This window comes from Teleopsis dalmanni, unplaced genomic scaffold (genome assembly GCF_002237135.1).
Source record: "Teleopsis dalmanni isolate 2A unplaced genomic scaffold, ASM223713v2 unscaffolded_contig_0673, whole genome shotgun sequence".
Lineage (NCBI taxonomy): Eukaryota > Metazoa > Arthropoda > Insecta > Diptera > Diopsidae > Teleopsis > Teleopsis dalmanni.
In genome coordinates this window covers 1-12,168 of record NW_024032055.1, presented here as the reverse complement: position 1 = coordinate 12,168, position 12,168 = coordinate 1, and the positions used below count along the sequence as shown (strand labels likewise).

At 28.9% G+C, this 12,168-nt stretch overlaps 2 protein-coding genes across 5 annotated transcripts; both read left to right on the top strand.

The window, feature by feature from the left end:
* Window positions 1-146: 146 nt before the first annotated feature.
* Window positions 147-6,571, top strand: LOC119663633 (zinc finger protein 268-like). Of its 4 annotated transcripts, XM_038073244.1 has the most exons (20): window positions 147-220; window positions 510-845; window positions 913-1,071; window positions 1,476-1,657; window positions 1,749-1,878; window positions 1,941-2,024; window positions 2,080-2,180; window positions 2,233-2,378; window positions 2,804-3,521; window positions 3,578-3,710; window positions 3,778-3,861; window positions 3,923-4,006; window positions 4,067-4,150; window positions 4,217-4,300; window positions 4,358-4,441; window positions 4,498-4,581; window positions 4,644-4,727; window positions 4,784-4,867; window positions 4,929-5,012; window positions 5,068-5,274. In XM_038073244.1, the coding sequence occupies exons 2-20, from the start codon at window positions 627-629 to the stop codon at window positions 5,146-5,148; spliced, it is 2,709 nt and encodes a 902-aa protein (XP_037929172.1). In that variant the 5' UTR covers window positions 147-220; window positions 510-626; the 3' UTR covers window positions 5,149-5,274. The 4 variants fall into 4 exon arrangements, with proteins under 4 accessions (XP_037929172.1, XP_037929174.1, XP_037929171.1 ...); XM_038073243.1 differs by lacking the exon at window positions 147-220 and having other exon boundaries at window positions 393-845; XM_038073245.1 differs by lacking the exons at window positions 147-220; window positions 5,068-5,274 and adding an exon at window positions 5,606-6,571 and having other exon boundaries at window positions 395-845.
* Window positions 6,572-10,454: 3,883 nt separating this feature from the next.
* On the top strand, window positions 10,455-12,007 carry LOC119663634 (protein suppressor of hairy wing-like; the record flags this gene model as incomplete). Its single annotated transcript, XM_038073247.1, has 6 exons — window positions 10,455-10,673; window positions 10,741-10,899; window positions 11,303-11,484; window positions 11,576-11,705; window positions 11,768-11,851; window positions 11,907-12,007. Coding segments are annotated over exons 1-6 (875 nt in total), but the record flags the coding sequence as incomplete, so codon positions are not given.
* Window positions 12,008-12,168: the final 161 nt, after the last annotated feature.

Genomic DNA, 12,168 nt, shown 5'->3' with positions numbered 1-12,168 from the left:
ATAAATAAATAAATAAAACTCGTTAAATAAATTGCAACTCTGGTGTTGAGAAACAATTCCCAGTACTTTTTTTAATTGGATTTATTGACACATTTTGTAAAAGCAACAAATATTAGTTGAAGTAAACGAAACTTTTGAGTTTGTTTTTGTTGATATTAACTATGCATGTATAATGATTTTGTTATTACAACAATTGGATAAAATTATAAGACTTATATGTGTATGAACTTAATAAAATATACGAATAAAAATTGCAAATTTCACTATTAATTACTTATTTAGTATCTTAATATAAACGCATGTGAATAATATATTAAGGAAATTGCTTTCAAAATTGATTATAAATAAATTTGTTTGATGCAGAGATAAAATTCTATTTAAATTATTTACTATCTATTTGCAATGTTTCTAAGTATTGCTGATAGTATAATAATATTAATATATAACGTAAAGAATAATTATTTTAATAATATATTTCTTCGTTGAAAATGAATGATTTCAATTATTAGTAAAGTAACAACAATTAAAAAAATTACTTCACTGTTTTGAAAGACGAACGCTTTTTCACTCAAACGGTCGCTTAAATAAATTGAAAAGTTGACCAGGACAGCTAAAATAAAAAAAAAATGAGTCACGACGTTTTAAAAACCATTTCCATTAAAAACGAAGTAGGCCCAAACATTGATTTTTTATTAACGGATAAAGATATAGTGAAATCGGAGGACAAAATTTCTAATATAAATGATAGGGTCCATTTGAATGCTGACGGTACAAAAGAAGCAGTTAAGGATCGTATTCCAAAATACAAATGCGGTAGCTGCTTGAAGTCATATAAAGTATTTGGTGTAAGTACTGTAATTGTTATTTAAATCAGTTTTTATTTAGGTCTTATACTTTGCTTATACTTTACAGATGCTTAAAAAACATTTAGCTGTGTGCTATTTGAATAGTAGTTATCACTCTCGAAAAGCAGAAATGATAAAAAATATACAGAAAATCGAAGAGGATGCGGTTAAACTAGAGAAGGAGAATATATGCTTTTGCTGCGGTGAAAGTTATGATACATTTCATGTAAGTTTGTCATAATCTGATAATTTCATAAATGTGTATATCTACGTTTAAAGGCAGAATAAAATTATAATTTTAATCTTCTCGTTTAAGAAATTCATTTTTGGATAGACAAATTCAATAAAGTGAATAAATAAAATTTTTTTTATTTCAATAAGTTCCTTATTTCTAATAAAATGTATCAGTAAATTAGTGAATATATTAATTTTATTATGATTCATATACACGTTGTAAATTGATTAAATTAACTTATTTTGATGTTAAAACCTTAGTACTTTAATTAATATTAAGAATATAAGTTAAGGTTCTTACTTAATTATTCTGTTATCTTGAAATTTTTACACTGTTAATTACGTATTTTGATGTATTTATTTTTTTTCTTTCTAATTTAATTTTTTTTTTTTTAGAGAGGTCATATATATTGCTCTGATTGCCCAAATTCATTTAAAACTCAAATAAGTTACGAACGACATGTTTTTATAACGCATTCGGAAGTTGATAAATTTCCTTGTTCCAAATGTGAAGCAAAATTGCGTACAGCTACGCTACTGAAGTTACACAAAAAGCAACACACAACTTCTGAAAGATTGTATGATTTTTGTACTTAAATTTTGAAAAATTTATAATTACAATTATAAATTTATTATTACAAAATATATATTTTTTAATTTCTGCAAAAGGCATAAACGTGCACATACAAGAAAGGAACCTTTTATTTGCGACTTTTGTGAGAAGAAATGTTTTTCACCGGGTGAATTGAAAATACATCGTCGTTGTCACACCGGTGAAAAACCCTACGCATGCACTGAAGTAAATGTTTATTTATTTTATTTTTATATAAGATTAATTAAAATAAATGTATAATTTTTTAGTGCAACCAAACATTTTCTACTAAGAGCTCACTTAATCGACATTTGAGACGGCATACAGGTGAAAAGCCCTACACTTGTACTGAAGTGAATATTTCATTTATTGTCATTTAATATTTAATAATAAGCATTCATTTTTTAGTGTGAAAAAAGTTTTGCTATTAAGCACGCACTCAATCGTCATATGGAGCGTCATATTGGTGATAAGTCACAGTATGAACACATATTAAAAACTAATAAGAAGTAATTATACTTAGGCTGAAAGAATAAATTTAATATAAGTTAAATTTTATAGACATAAAAAACAAATCCAAATTCATTCATCTAAAAGCAAGAGTAAAAATGAAAATCAGGAGGACAAACTGAAATGCAAAGATTGCAAAGCGATATATACGACAGAGGAAGAACTTAAGATTCATTATGAAACTGGAACTCATATACGTAAGTTATTTTTAATATATATAATATTTTAGTATATATGAAGAAATTAGTAATTGTTTTGAAAATGAATTTGAAATTAAAAAAAAATATAACATTTATTTAATAATGTTAAATCTACACGTATATATCATTTAATTTATTTTATAAATTTTATACAAACTGATAAGAAAATAACAACGCAGTTAGTTAAGAATGCAAGAGAGCATAAAGGAATTTACCAATACCGCAAAATATACTAATAAAAGTTTAGTCTGCATCTTCTATTTCAGCGGCAAAGTTAAATCCGATATTATCATATTCTTTGTATAATTTGTTGAGAACTTTAATGCCCAAAAGATTTTTCTAATAATATAAATAATATATGAACCAAGATTCAATGAAATTATTTTTTCTAAGCTTAGGGTACGTTTTCATATATATTTCAGCTGAATATAACAAAAGCAGCCCTAAAGATGTGAAAGAAAGAAAAAAAAACTGCACGCTATGTAGCATAGAATTTAATTCAGTTAAAGATTCGATCTTTCACTTCCTGAAGATACACAGAGAGCATCCACAGACTTTCCTCAGTGCTAAATGTGCCCAAAACTTAGAACCAAATAATGTCGCTACGTCATCAGAAAAGCATTACAGAAGTGATAATTCCAACGAAAACCCTATTGAAAATGTTACTCCAACTGATAACAATGTCTTGCCATCACTTAAATATGAAGAACTTTCGTCAATGGTAAATGGAGTTATTAAACAAGAATGTATAGTAGATGAAAGAACTGAACCAACCACAGAAAAATTATTATTCAATAACGAAAATAAAAGTGAAAGGATACAGCCAACACATATGAGTAATAATGAACAAATATACATCAATGATGAAGTTATTATGCAACAATTTATAAAACAAGAAGATCCCGATGCACCTGCAGAGAATTTACTATTAGAAAGCGAAATGTATAGTATTATAACAATAGAAAATGAGACTATTAAAAATGAACCAGAATCTGCTGTTACTGAAACTCCAGACGGTACAATTATAAATGATCGAATACCTCTCGATTATGGCGGTGTTTCACAAAAAGTAATAGAAAATAGTGAAACTGAAACAGTTACTGAGCAATTAATTATGGAAAACGAATCAACTGTGTTCAAGTAAGTGATATATACATAAATAAAGAAAATAAATATCATAATTTAAATTTTTGCAGTGTTCATAAAAGTAAAATCACAAATGAGCCATATATCAATTGCGACTCTTTTAAAAAGAAATTGCTGAAATTGGGTGTACAGAATGACCTTAATCGTTCTTACAACAGTGAAAACCCATACTCCTGTGCTAAAGTGAATATAATAATTACTGTTGTAAAAATAAACATAATAAGTGTATATTTATATTATTTTATTCTAGTGTAATAAAAGTTTCTCTCTCAAAAGGTCACTGAATTATCATATAAGGTATCATTGTGGTAAAAAACTTAATACGTGCACTGAAGTATATAATTTAATAAATTTTATTTAAATTTAAATAATATAAGTAAAAATATTTTTAATAGTGTAACAAAATTTTTGCTTCTAAGAAAGGACTCAATATTCATATGAGACAACATACTGGCGAAAGACCTTACAAATGCACTGAGGTATATATTTTAATTATTTTCAATTTAACAATCATTATAAGAAGTCTATATTTCTAATAGTGTAATAAAGGTTTTACTGTTAAGAGCTCACTTATTCTTCATATGAACCAGCATACTGGTGAAAAACCATGCATATGTACTGAAGTATATATTTCAATTGTTTTATATAATATTAAAAATAATAATTACATAACTTTTTAACTTTTTAAGTGTAATCAACATTTTTCTACAATGAGCTCACTCAGAATTCATATGAGGCGACATACTGGTGAAAAACCCTACAAATGCACTGAAGTACATATTATAATTATTTTATATTAGATTAAAAATAATAAGTATTTAATTTTGAAGTGTAATCGACATTTTTCTATAATGAGCTCACTCAAAAGTCATATGAGGCGACATACAGGTGAAAAGCCTTACACATGCCCTCAAGTATAGTTTTCAATTATTTTGATTTAATATATAACATAAGTAAATATTGGTTTTAGTGTGAAAAAAGTTTTGCTGTTAAAAAAGATCTTAATCGTCATATAAAAGGACATACTGGTGAAAAACCTTACACATGCACTGAAGTAAATATTGCAACTATTATTATATATAATTTCTATATGTAATGAGTATATATTTTTAACAGTGTAAACAATGTTTTGCTCGTAAGGAAACACTGAAACGACATATGAGACGACATACTGGTGAAAAACCATACACATGCACTGAAGTAAATATTTTTGTTGTTTGTAATAAAGTTTTGATCCCAAGCATAAATTTTTATAGTGTAGCAAAGGTTTTTCCGCTAAGAACTCGCTTAATCTTCACATGAGGCAACATACTGGTGAAAAGCCATACACATGCACTAAGGTATACAGTTCCATTAATTTTATTTAAAATTAAATACAATAAATATATATAATTTTATTAGTGTGAAGAATGTTTTCTTCGTAAAGATCGACTCAATATTCATATGAGGGAACATACCGGGGAAAAACCCTACACATGCACTGAAGTATAAACTTGTATTTTAAAAATTTTTATTTGAGATGACAATATATTTTTAATAGTGTAAACAAAGTTTCACTCGTAAGGAGAGACTTGAAATCCATGTGAGGCGACATACTTACATGACAATTTTTATCTTTTGAAAAGAAAACTTTATTTTATTTTGGAACTATATTTAGCATGAGACTACAACAAAGAGTTTTCTTTTGTGTTTTTAGGCTTTAATAAACATAATATCTAAAAATTAAAACAGTCGTGTAATATCAAGATATTTTTTGATGTTTTCAAGGGTTTTCTTAAGGGTAGATTATAATAATAATATTATTTTCCAAATATTTTGTAAACTTAAACCTAAAAACACTAAAGAACATTAGGCTTTAAATGAAAGTGATTTATTTATTTATATATTTTTATATATTGTTTTTAAAATCAAGCATTAATCTTGTGAAATTTTGTAAAAACATTTGTATCAAAAATGTTTTGCTTATTACGAACCATTATAGAACGACGTTGTTAATAAGTTTTAAGTATTTATATATAAAGTATTATAAAATAAGACTATTATTCAATATTTACTGCATATTTTTATATATATTTCAGACGAATATACCAGCAGCAGCCTCAGCAGCCTGGATTCAGTTAAAGCTTTGAACTCTCAAATGCTTGAGGTGAATAAAAAGCATACAAAAACTTTGTGGAATGATGACATTGGGAAAAAATTAAAACGAAATGGTTTCGAATCTTCATTAATAAAGATTAACAAAATTGATGATTCAAAGGAAATTTCAACTGAAAATATTGTTAATACAGTTAATAACAAGAGTAAATTACAAATAAATTATGATGAAGAGATATCGTTGAAAATTGGAAGAGATATCGTTGAAAAATTATTGTTAAAAAACAAATTGAAGCCAAAAAGTACTAATAATCAAACATTAATCGCGAGTGGCTTTATTACACAACAATTTTTTAAGGAAGAAGAATCTGAAATAGCTACAAAGAGTTTACCTTTAGAAAACCAACTATACACTGTTATAACGCTAGAAAATGCTACAATAAAAACGGAACCAGAAAGTACCACAGAAAACTTCGTTTGATGAGCTTAAACAAGTTGAGTGTAAAGATTCCACAACGTGATCAGCGAAATGCACTGAGACAACATAAAGTGTGTTAGGTAGCACAGTATTCTAGACTGGAAAAAATTGAATTGAACTGACTTTCAAAGTGAAGAACGTGAAATTGATATTTACAAATAATTAATTAAATTTGAATTATTTACAAGTTATTGAAAGTTCTATTTAACTGTGTAAGCGTACTCGCACATTCACCTACAGCAGATAAAAAATCAAGAGTGAATGGCGTGTATCTTCCCATAAGGCACTATATTACGAATAAAAGTTTTCTTTCAACAAAACATACAACTTAGAAAATAACAACGTGTCGAGGGAGGGAAAAACGTAACCTAGAACAGGGAAAATTTGTTAACAACAAGGCGGAGCCACACAACGTACAAAATTATATCACTGCCCAATAATTATCCAATAATAATAAAATAAAAACAAAAGACGAATTGTATTTTAATAAAGTTGAAGAACATACAAAAATTTTTCTTTCAAGGCTACACTCGATCTTCATATAAAACGTCGTATTGGTTGAAGTACTGAAGTGTACTGAAGTGAATTTTAATGATTTTATTTAATATTAAAAATAAACTATGTATTTATTATAGTGTGATAAAAGAACTCAATCTCCATATTGCAATTATTTTCATTTAACATTACTTAATAAACATTTCGGAATTACTCAAGCGTCATATGCGCCGACGTACTAGTAAAAAACCCATTACATGCTCTTCAAAGTTTTTCTGTTAAGCAGGCGTTTATAATTCATATGAAACAGCCGACATACTGGTGAAAAGTAACGCCATTGCAACGAATGTGTAAAACCTTTTTTACAATCTATTTAGCTACGTTGTCACAGAAAAACTCATTTACGCCCATTTGCTGTGATCAGTGTGAAGAAAAAAGCAAAACTTATAAGAAGTATGTGGTTCTATTTTTTCTTTAGAAGCAAGAGTGATTGGTGCTTCCTCCATTTAATCACTCCGTCAAGTGTTTCCACAGTTTTCTCCTACGTCTTTTTTGACTAATACTTCAAATTCTTGAACATAAAGACGTTAGGGGTACGATTTTGCAGCATAATTATTAAGTCCACTGCCGAAGTTGATTCTGCAGGTAGGATCAAGGTAATAAGACCAAATTTTCCTAGCGATGTTGTGCACGTTGCTTCTGCCTGCCCGCCATTCGGAGACAGATGATGTATACAACGTGATCAAATAAGCCAAGGCTTCGAAAGTTCTTGGGCCAGATGGAATTTCAATGCTTATGCTCAAGCACATTGGGGCCATTGGCCTTCAGTTTTACTCATATTCTGAACACCTCATCCCAAACATATGATAGACTGGGAGCATAATCCTTCAGCTGAAATCGGGCAATGCGGTTGCCCTAGGTAAAACATCCATCCCTGACAGCACAAAAACAATGTTTCTGCAATTATCTTGTAGGTAAATCATCCTTTGTTGATTTTAGATACAAGGTATCTAAAGCCATGAAATTGAAACAAGGTTTTCCTCAGGGCAGCGTTCTTTCACTGATTCTTTTTAATCTCTACATGTCTAAACTCCCAGATCCCTTTGAGGGAGTCAGATAAATAATGCATGCAAACGACTATGTAACCGATTGACCAACGTGCTAAAAGCTCTTTACCCCAAGAGATCGCTCTTGAAACCCTGGTAAGCACATGCAAAGCAATATGTCGTCCTATTGTGGCATATGTAGCTCCAGTATGGACTCCACAACTCTGTGAGTAGCAATGGACTAACATCCAATCATGTCAAAACACACACTGCTCTTCGGATTGTAACTCGCTGTCATCTAATGTTGCATGTTGACCACCTTTATGCGGAATCAAAATTACTTCTTGTAAAAGAACATAACCAACTGCTGTCCAAGCAATTCCACACAGATGGACATTCTAATGGTGCCATGGCTAGTAGTGCGCTCCCTCCAAGACGTATTCGTCGATTTCTTGCTTCCTACTAAGGATGCCTGTTATCTCTCAGGAAAAACGGCGTCTCTCCCGTGCAGCAAGAACTGTCCTAGCTCAATTTAGATCAGAGTATAGCCATGTGTTAAACAGTTACTTATCACGCATAAACACGTCTATTCCTAATGTGTGCCCAAACTGCAGCTTTATCCCCCATGATGTCGCCCATATATTTTATTGTCCCTCTACGCACACAAATTTTAGTCAATTGACCTTTGAACTTAACCTAATGTTCTCTCTTCCCCCTTTTTCACATTAACCTTACTACAAACACCATCCATCTACATCCCAACCCATGCATTCGTCTTGTAATCCTTAGATGGTTTCTGCTTTTCAGATCTCGGCGGACTATAATCACGTCAACGACACTGAGATTTTCGATTATATTGGATATAGCGCTTTATCTTCCAATATATAAACTGTAATAAAAAATTCAATTAGTTTTAAAAATAAATGTAATAACAAATCTACATATTTTGAATTTCTATACCCATATCGTACACACGACTGCTACCAATTATGACTATTATGCGATTAAAATGGAGTCAGTCAGAAGGTAATCAACCTGACGTCCCCATTTTTCCAGCTCCTTTTTAAAATATCGAAAGAAAAAAATTCAATATTTAATATTTATGAATTAAACATAAATTAAATTAAACTTACTTAAATCGGTTAGTCAAATTATGTACTTTAATCTTCACTGTGTTTTTCTTAAAGTTCATATTACACCTCGCTATTCCAGCCGCAATATCAGTGTATACATGGCTGGGCGGTCAGCTCTTTTTAGGCGGGAAGTAATGGATAGAAATGTGAGATTCCTTACTAAGGGGTTAACATGTTCTGTCAGCCTTTTATTATATTTTTCTCTTATATTGTCAAATTCTGCTTTAACTAAGGGAATTTGTAGATCTCGGAGGATACTTTCATTCCTAATATACCATGAGGCACCAGTGATTGTTCTCAGTATTTTTGACTGAGCTCTTTGAATAATTTCATTAGCATTATCTAAGTCCATATTGGTTTGATAATGCTTTGAAGCATTAGCATTACCATAAGTCTATATTGGTTTTATAATGCTGTTATACAAAAGTATTTTATACTCTAGGCACAAGGAGAATCTGTTATTAATGAACGAATGCAATTTAGGGGCTTGGAGCTTCATCTGAATTTTTTTAGCTTGAAGATGCTTGCGCCAAGTTAACCGTCCGTCTAGGTGAATATCTAAGTAAGTTATATTATCTGCTTGTGGTATAGGAATGAAATTTGGTAAAATTGTTGGAGATGTGCTTCGATTTAAGGTAAAAATGACGAATTTAAATTGTAGTTCATTAATTTTTATTCGACATTTTGACAACCATTTCTCCACCCAAAATAAATAAGATTGCAGTTGGTTTGAAGCTAACACAATGTTTTAATTTCGACATAAAATTGCCATCTCATCGGCAAACGTTGTGGTGACAAGTGAGTTACTTATTGGGATATCAGATGTGTAGAGTACATACAAGATAGGGCCAAGAACGTTTCCTTGTGGAACGTCAGCTTCTATTTCTAATTCAAATCATAATCAAGTGAACTAAATTATTGGAGCATATAACATATATTATTTGAATTAAAACAATTGTTTGCATTAACCAAAATATTTTTAAATCACTGAAAAAGAAATTATTGCAACAAAACGCGAAAATACAACTTGTATTGCGATCAGAACAATATATAAAATAAATAAATAAATAAAACTCGTTAAATAAATTGCAACTCTGGTGTTGAGAAACAATTCCCAGTACTTTTTTTAATTGGATTTATTGACACATTTTGTAAAAGCAACAAATATTAGTTGAAGTAAACGAAACTTTTGAGTTTGTTTTTGTTGATATTAACTATGCATGTATAATGATTTTGTTATTACAACAATTGGATAAAATTATAAGACTTATATGTGTATGAACTTAATAAAATATACGAATAAAAATTGCAAATTTCACTATTAATTACTTATTTAGTATCTTAATATAAACGCATGTGAATAATATATTAAGGAAATTGCTTTCAAAATTGATTATAAATAAATTTGTTTGATGCAGAGATAAAATTCTATTTAAATTATTTACTATCTATTTGCAATGTTTCTAAGTATTGCTGATAGTATAATAATATTAATATATAACGTAAAGAATAATTATTTTAATAATATATTTCTTCGTTGAAAATGAATGATTTCAATTATTAGTAAAGTAACAACAATTAAAAAAATTACTTCACTGTTTTGAAAGACGAACGCTTTTTCACTCAAACGGTCGCTTAAATAAATTGAAAAGTTGACCAGGACAGCTAAAATAAAAAAAAAATGAGTCACGACGTTTTAAAAACCATTTCCATTAAAAACGAAGTAGGCCCAAACATTGATTTTTTATTAACGGATAAAGATATAGTGAAATCGGAGGACAAAATTTCTAATATAAATGATAGGGTCCATTTGAATGCTGACGGTACAAAAGAAGCAGTTAAGGATCGTATTCCAAAATACAAATGCGGTAGCTGCTTGAAGTCATATAAAGTATTTGGTGTAAGTACTGTAATTGTTATTTAAATCAGTTTTTATTTAGGTCTTATACTTTGCTTATACTTTACAGATGCTTAAAAAACATTTAGCTGTGTGCTATTTGAATAGTAGTTATCACTCTCGAAAAGCAGAAATGATAAAAAATATACAGAAAATCGAAGAGGATGCGGTTAAACTAGAGAAGGAGAATATATGCTTTTGCTGCGGTGAAAGTTATGATACATTTCATGTAAGTTTGTCATAATCTGATAATTTCATAAATGTGTATATCTACGTTTAAAGGCAGAATAAAATTATAATTTTAATCTTCTCGTTTAAGAAATTCATTTTTGGATAGACAAATTCAATAAAGTGAATAAATAAAATTTTTTTTATTTCAATAAGTTCCTTATTTCTAATAAAATGTATCAGTAAATTAGTGAATATATTAATTTTATTATGATTCATATACACGTTGTAAATTGATTAAATTAACTTATTTTGATGTTAAAACCTTAGTACTTTAATTAATATTAAGAATATAAGTTAAGGTTCTTACTTAATTATTCTGTTATCTTGAAATTTTTACACTGTTAATTACGTATTTTGATGTATTTATTTTTTTCTTTCTAATTTAATTTTTTTTTTTTTAGAGAGGTCATATATATTGCTCTGATTGCCCAAATTCATTTAAAACTCAAATAAGTTACGAACGACATGTTTTTATAACGCATTCGGAAGTTGATAAATTTCCTTGTTCCAAATGTGAAGCAAAATTGCGTACAGCTACGCTACTGAAGTTACACAAAAAGCAACACACAACTTCTGAAAGATTGTATGATTTTTGTACTTAAATTTTGAAAAATTTATAATTACAATTATAAATTTATTATTACAAAATATATATTTTTTAATTTCTGCAAAAGGCATAAACGTGCACATACAAGAAAGGAACCTTTTATTTGCGACTTTTGTGAGAAGAAATGTTTTTCACCGGGTGAATTGAAAATACATCGTCGTTGTCACACCGGTGAAAAACCCTACGCATGCACTGAAGTAAATGTTTATTTATTTTATTTTTATATAAGATTAATTAAAATAAATGTATAATTTTTTAGTGCAACCAAACATTTTCTACTAAGAGCTCACTTAATCGACATTTGAGACGGCATACAGGTGAAAAGCCCTACACTTGTACTGAAGTGAATATTTCATTTATTGTCATTTAATATTTAATAATAAGCATTCATTTTTTAGTGTGAAAAAAGTTTTGCTATTAAGCACGCACTCAATCGTCATATGGAGCGTCATATTGGTGATAAGTCACAGTATGAACACATATTAAAAACTAATAAGAAGTAATTATACTTAGGCTGAAAGAATAAATTTAATATAAGTTAAATTTTATAGACATAAAAAACAAATCCAAATTCATTCATCTAAAAGCAAGAGTAAAAATGAAAATCAGGAGGACAAACTGAAATGCAAAGATTGCAAAGCGATATATACGACAGAGGAA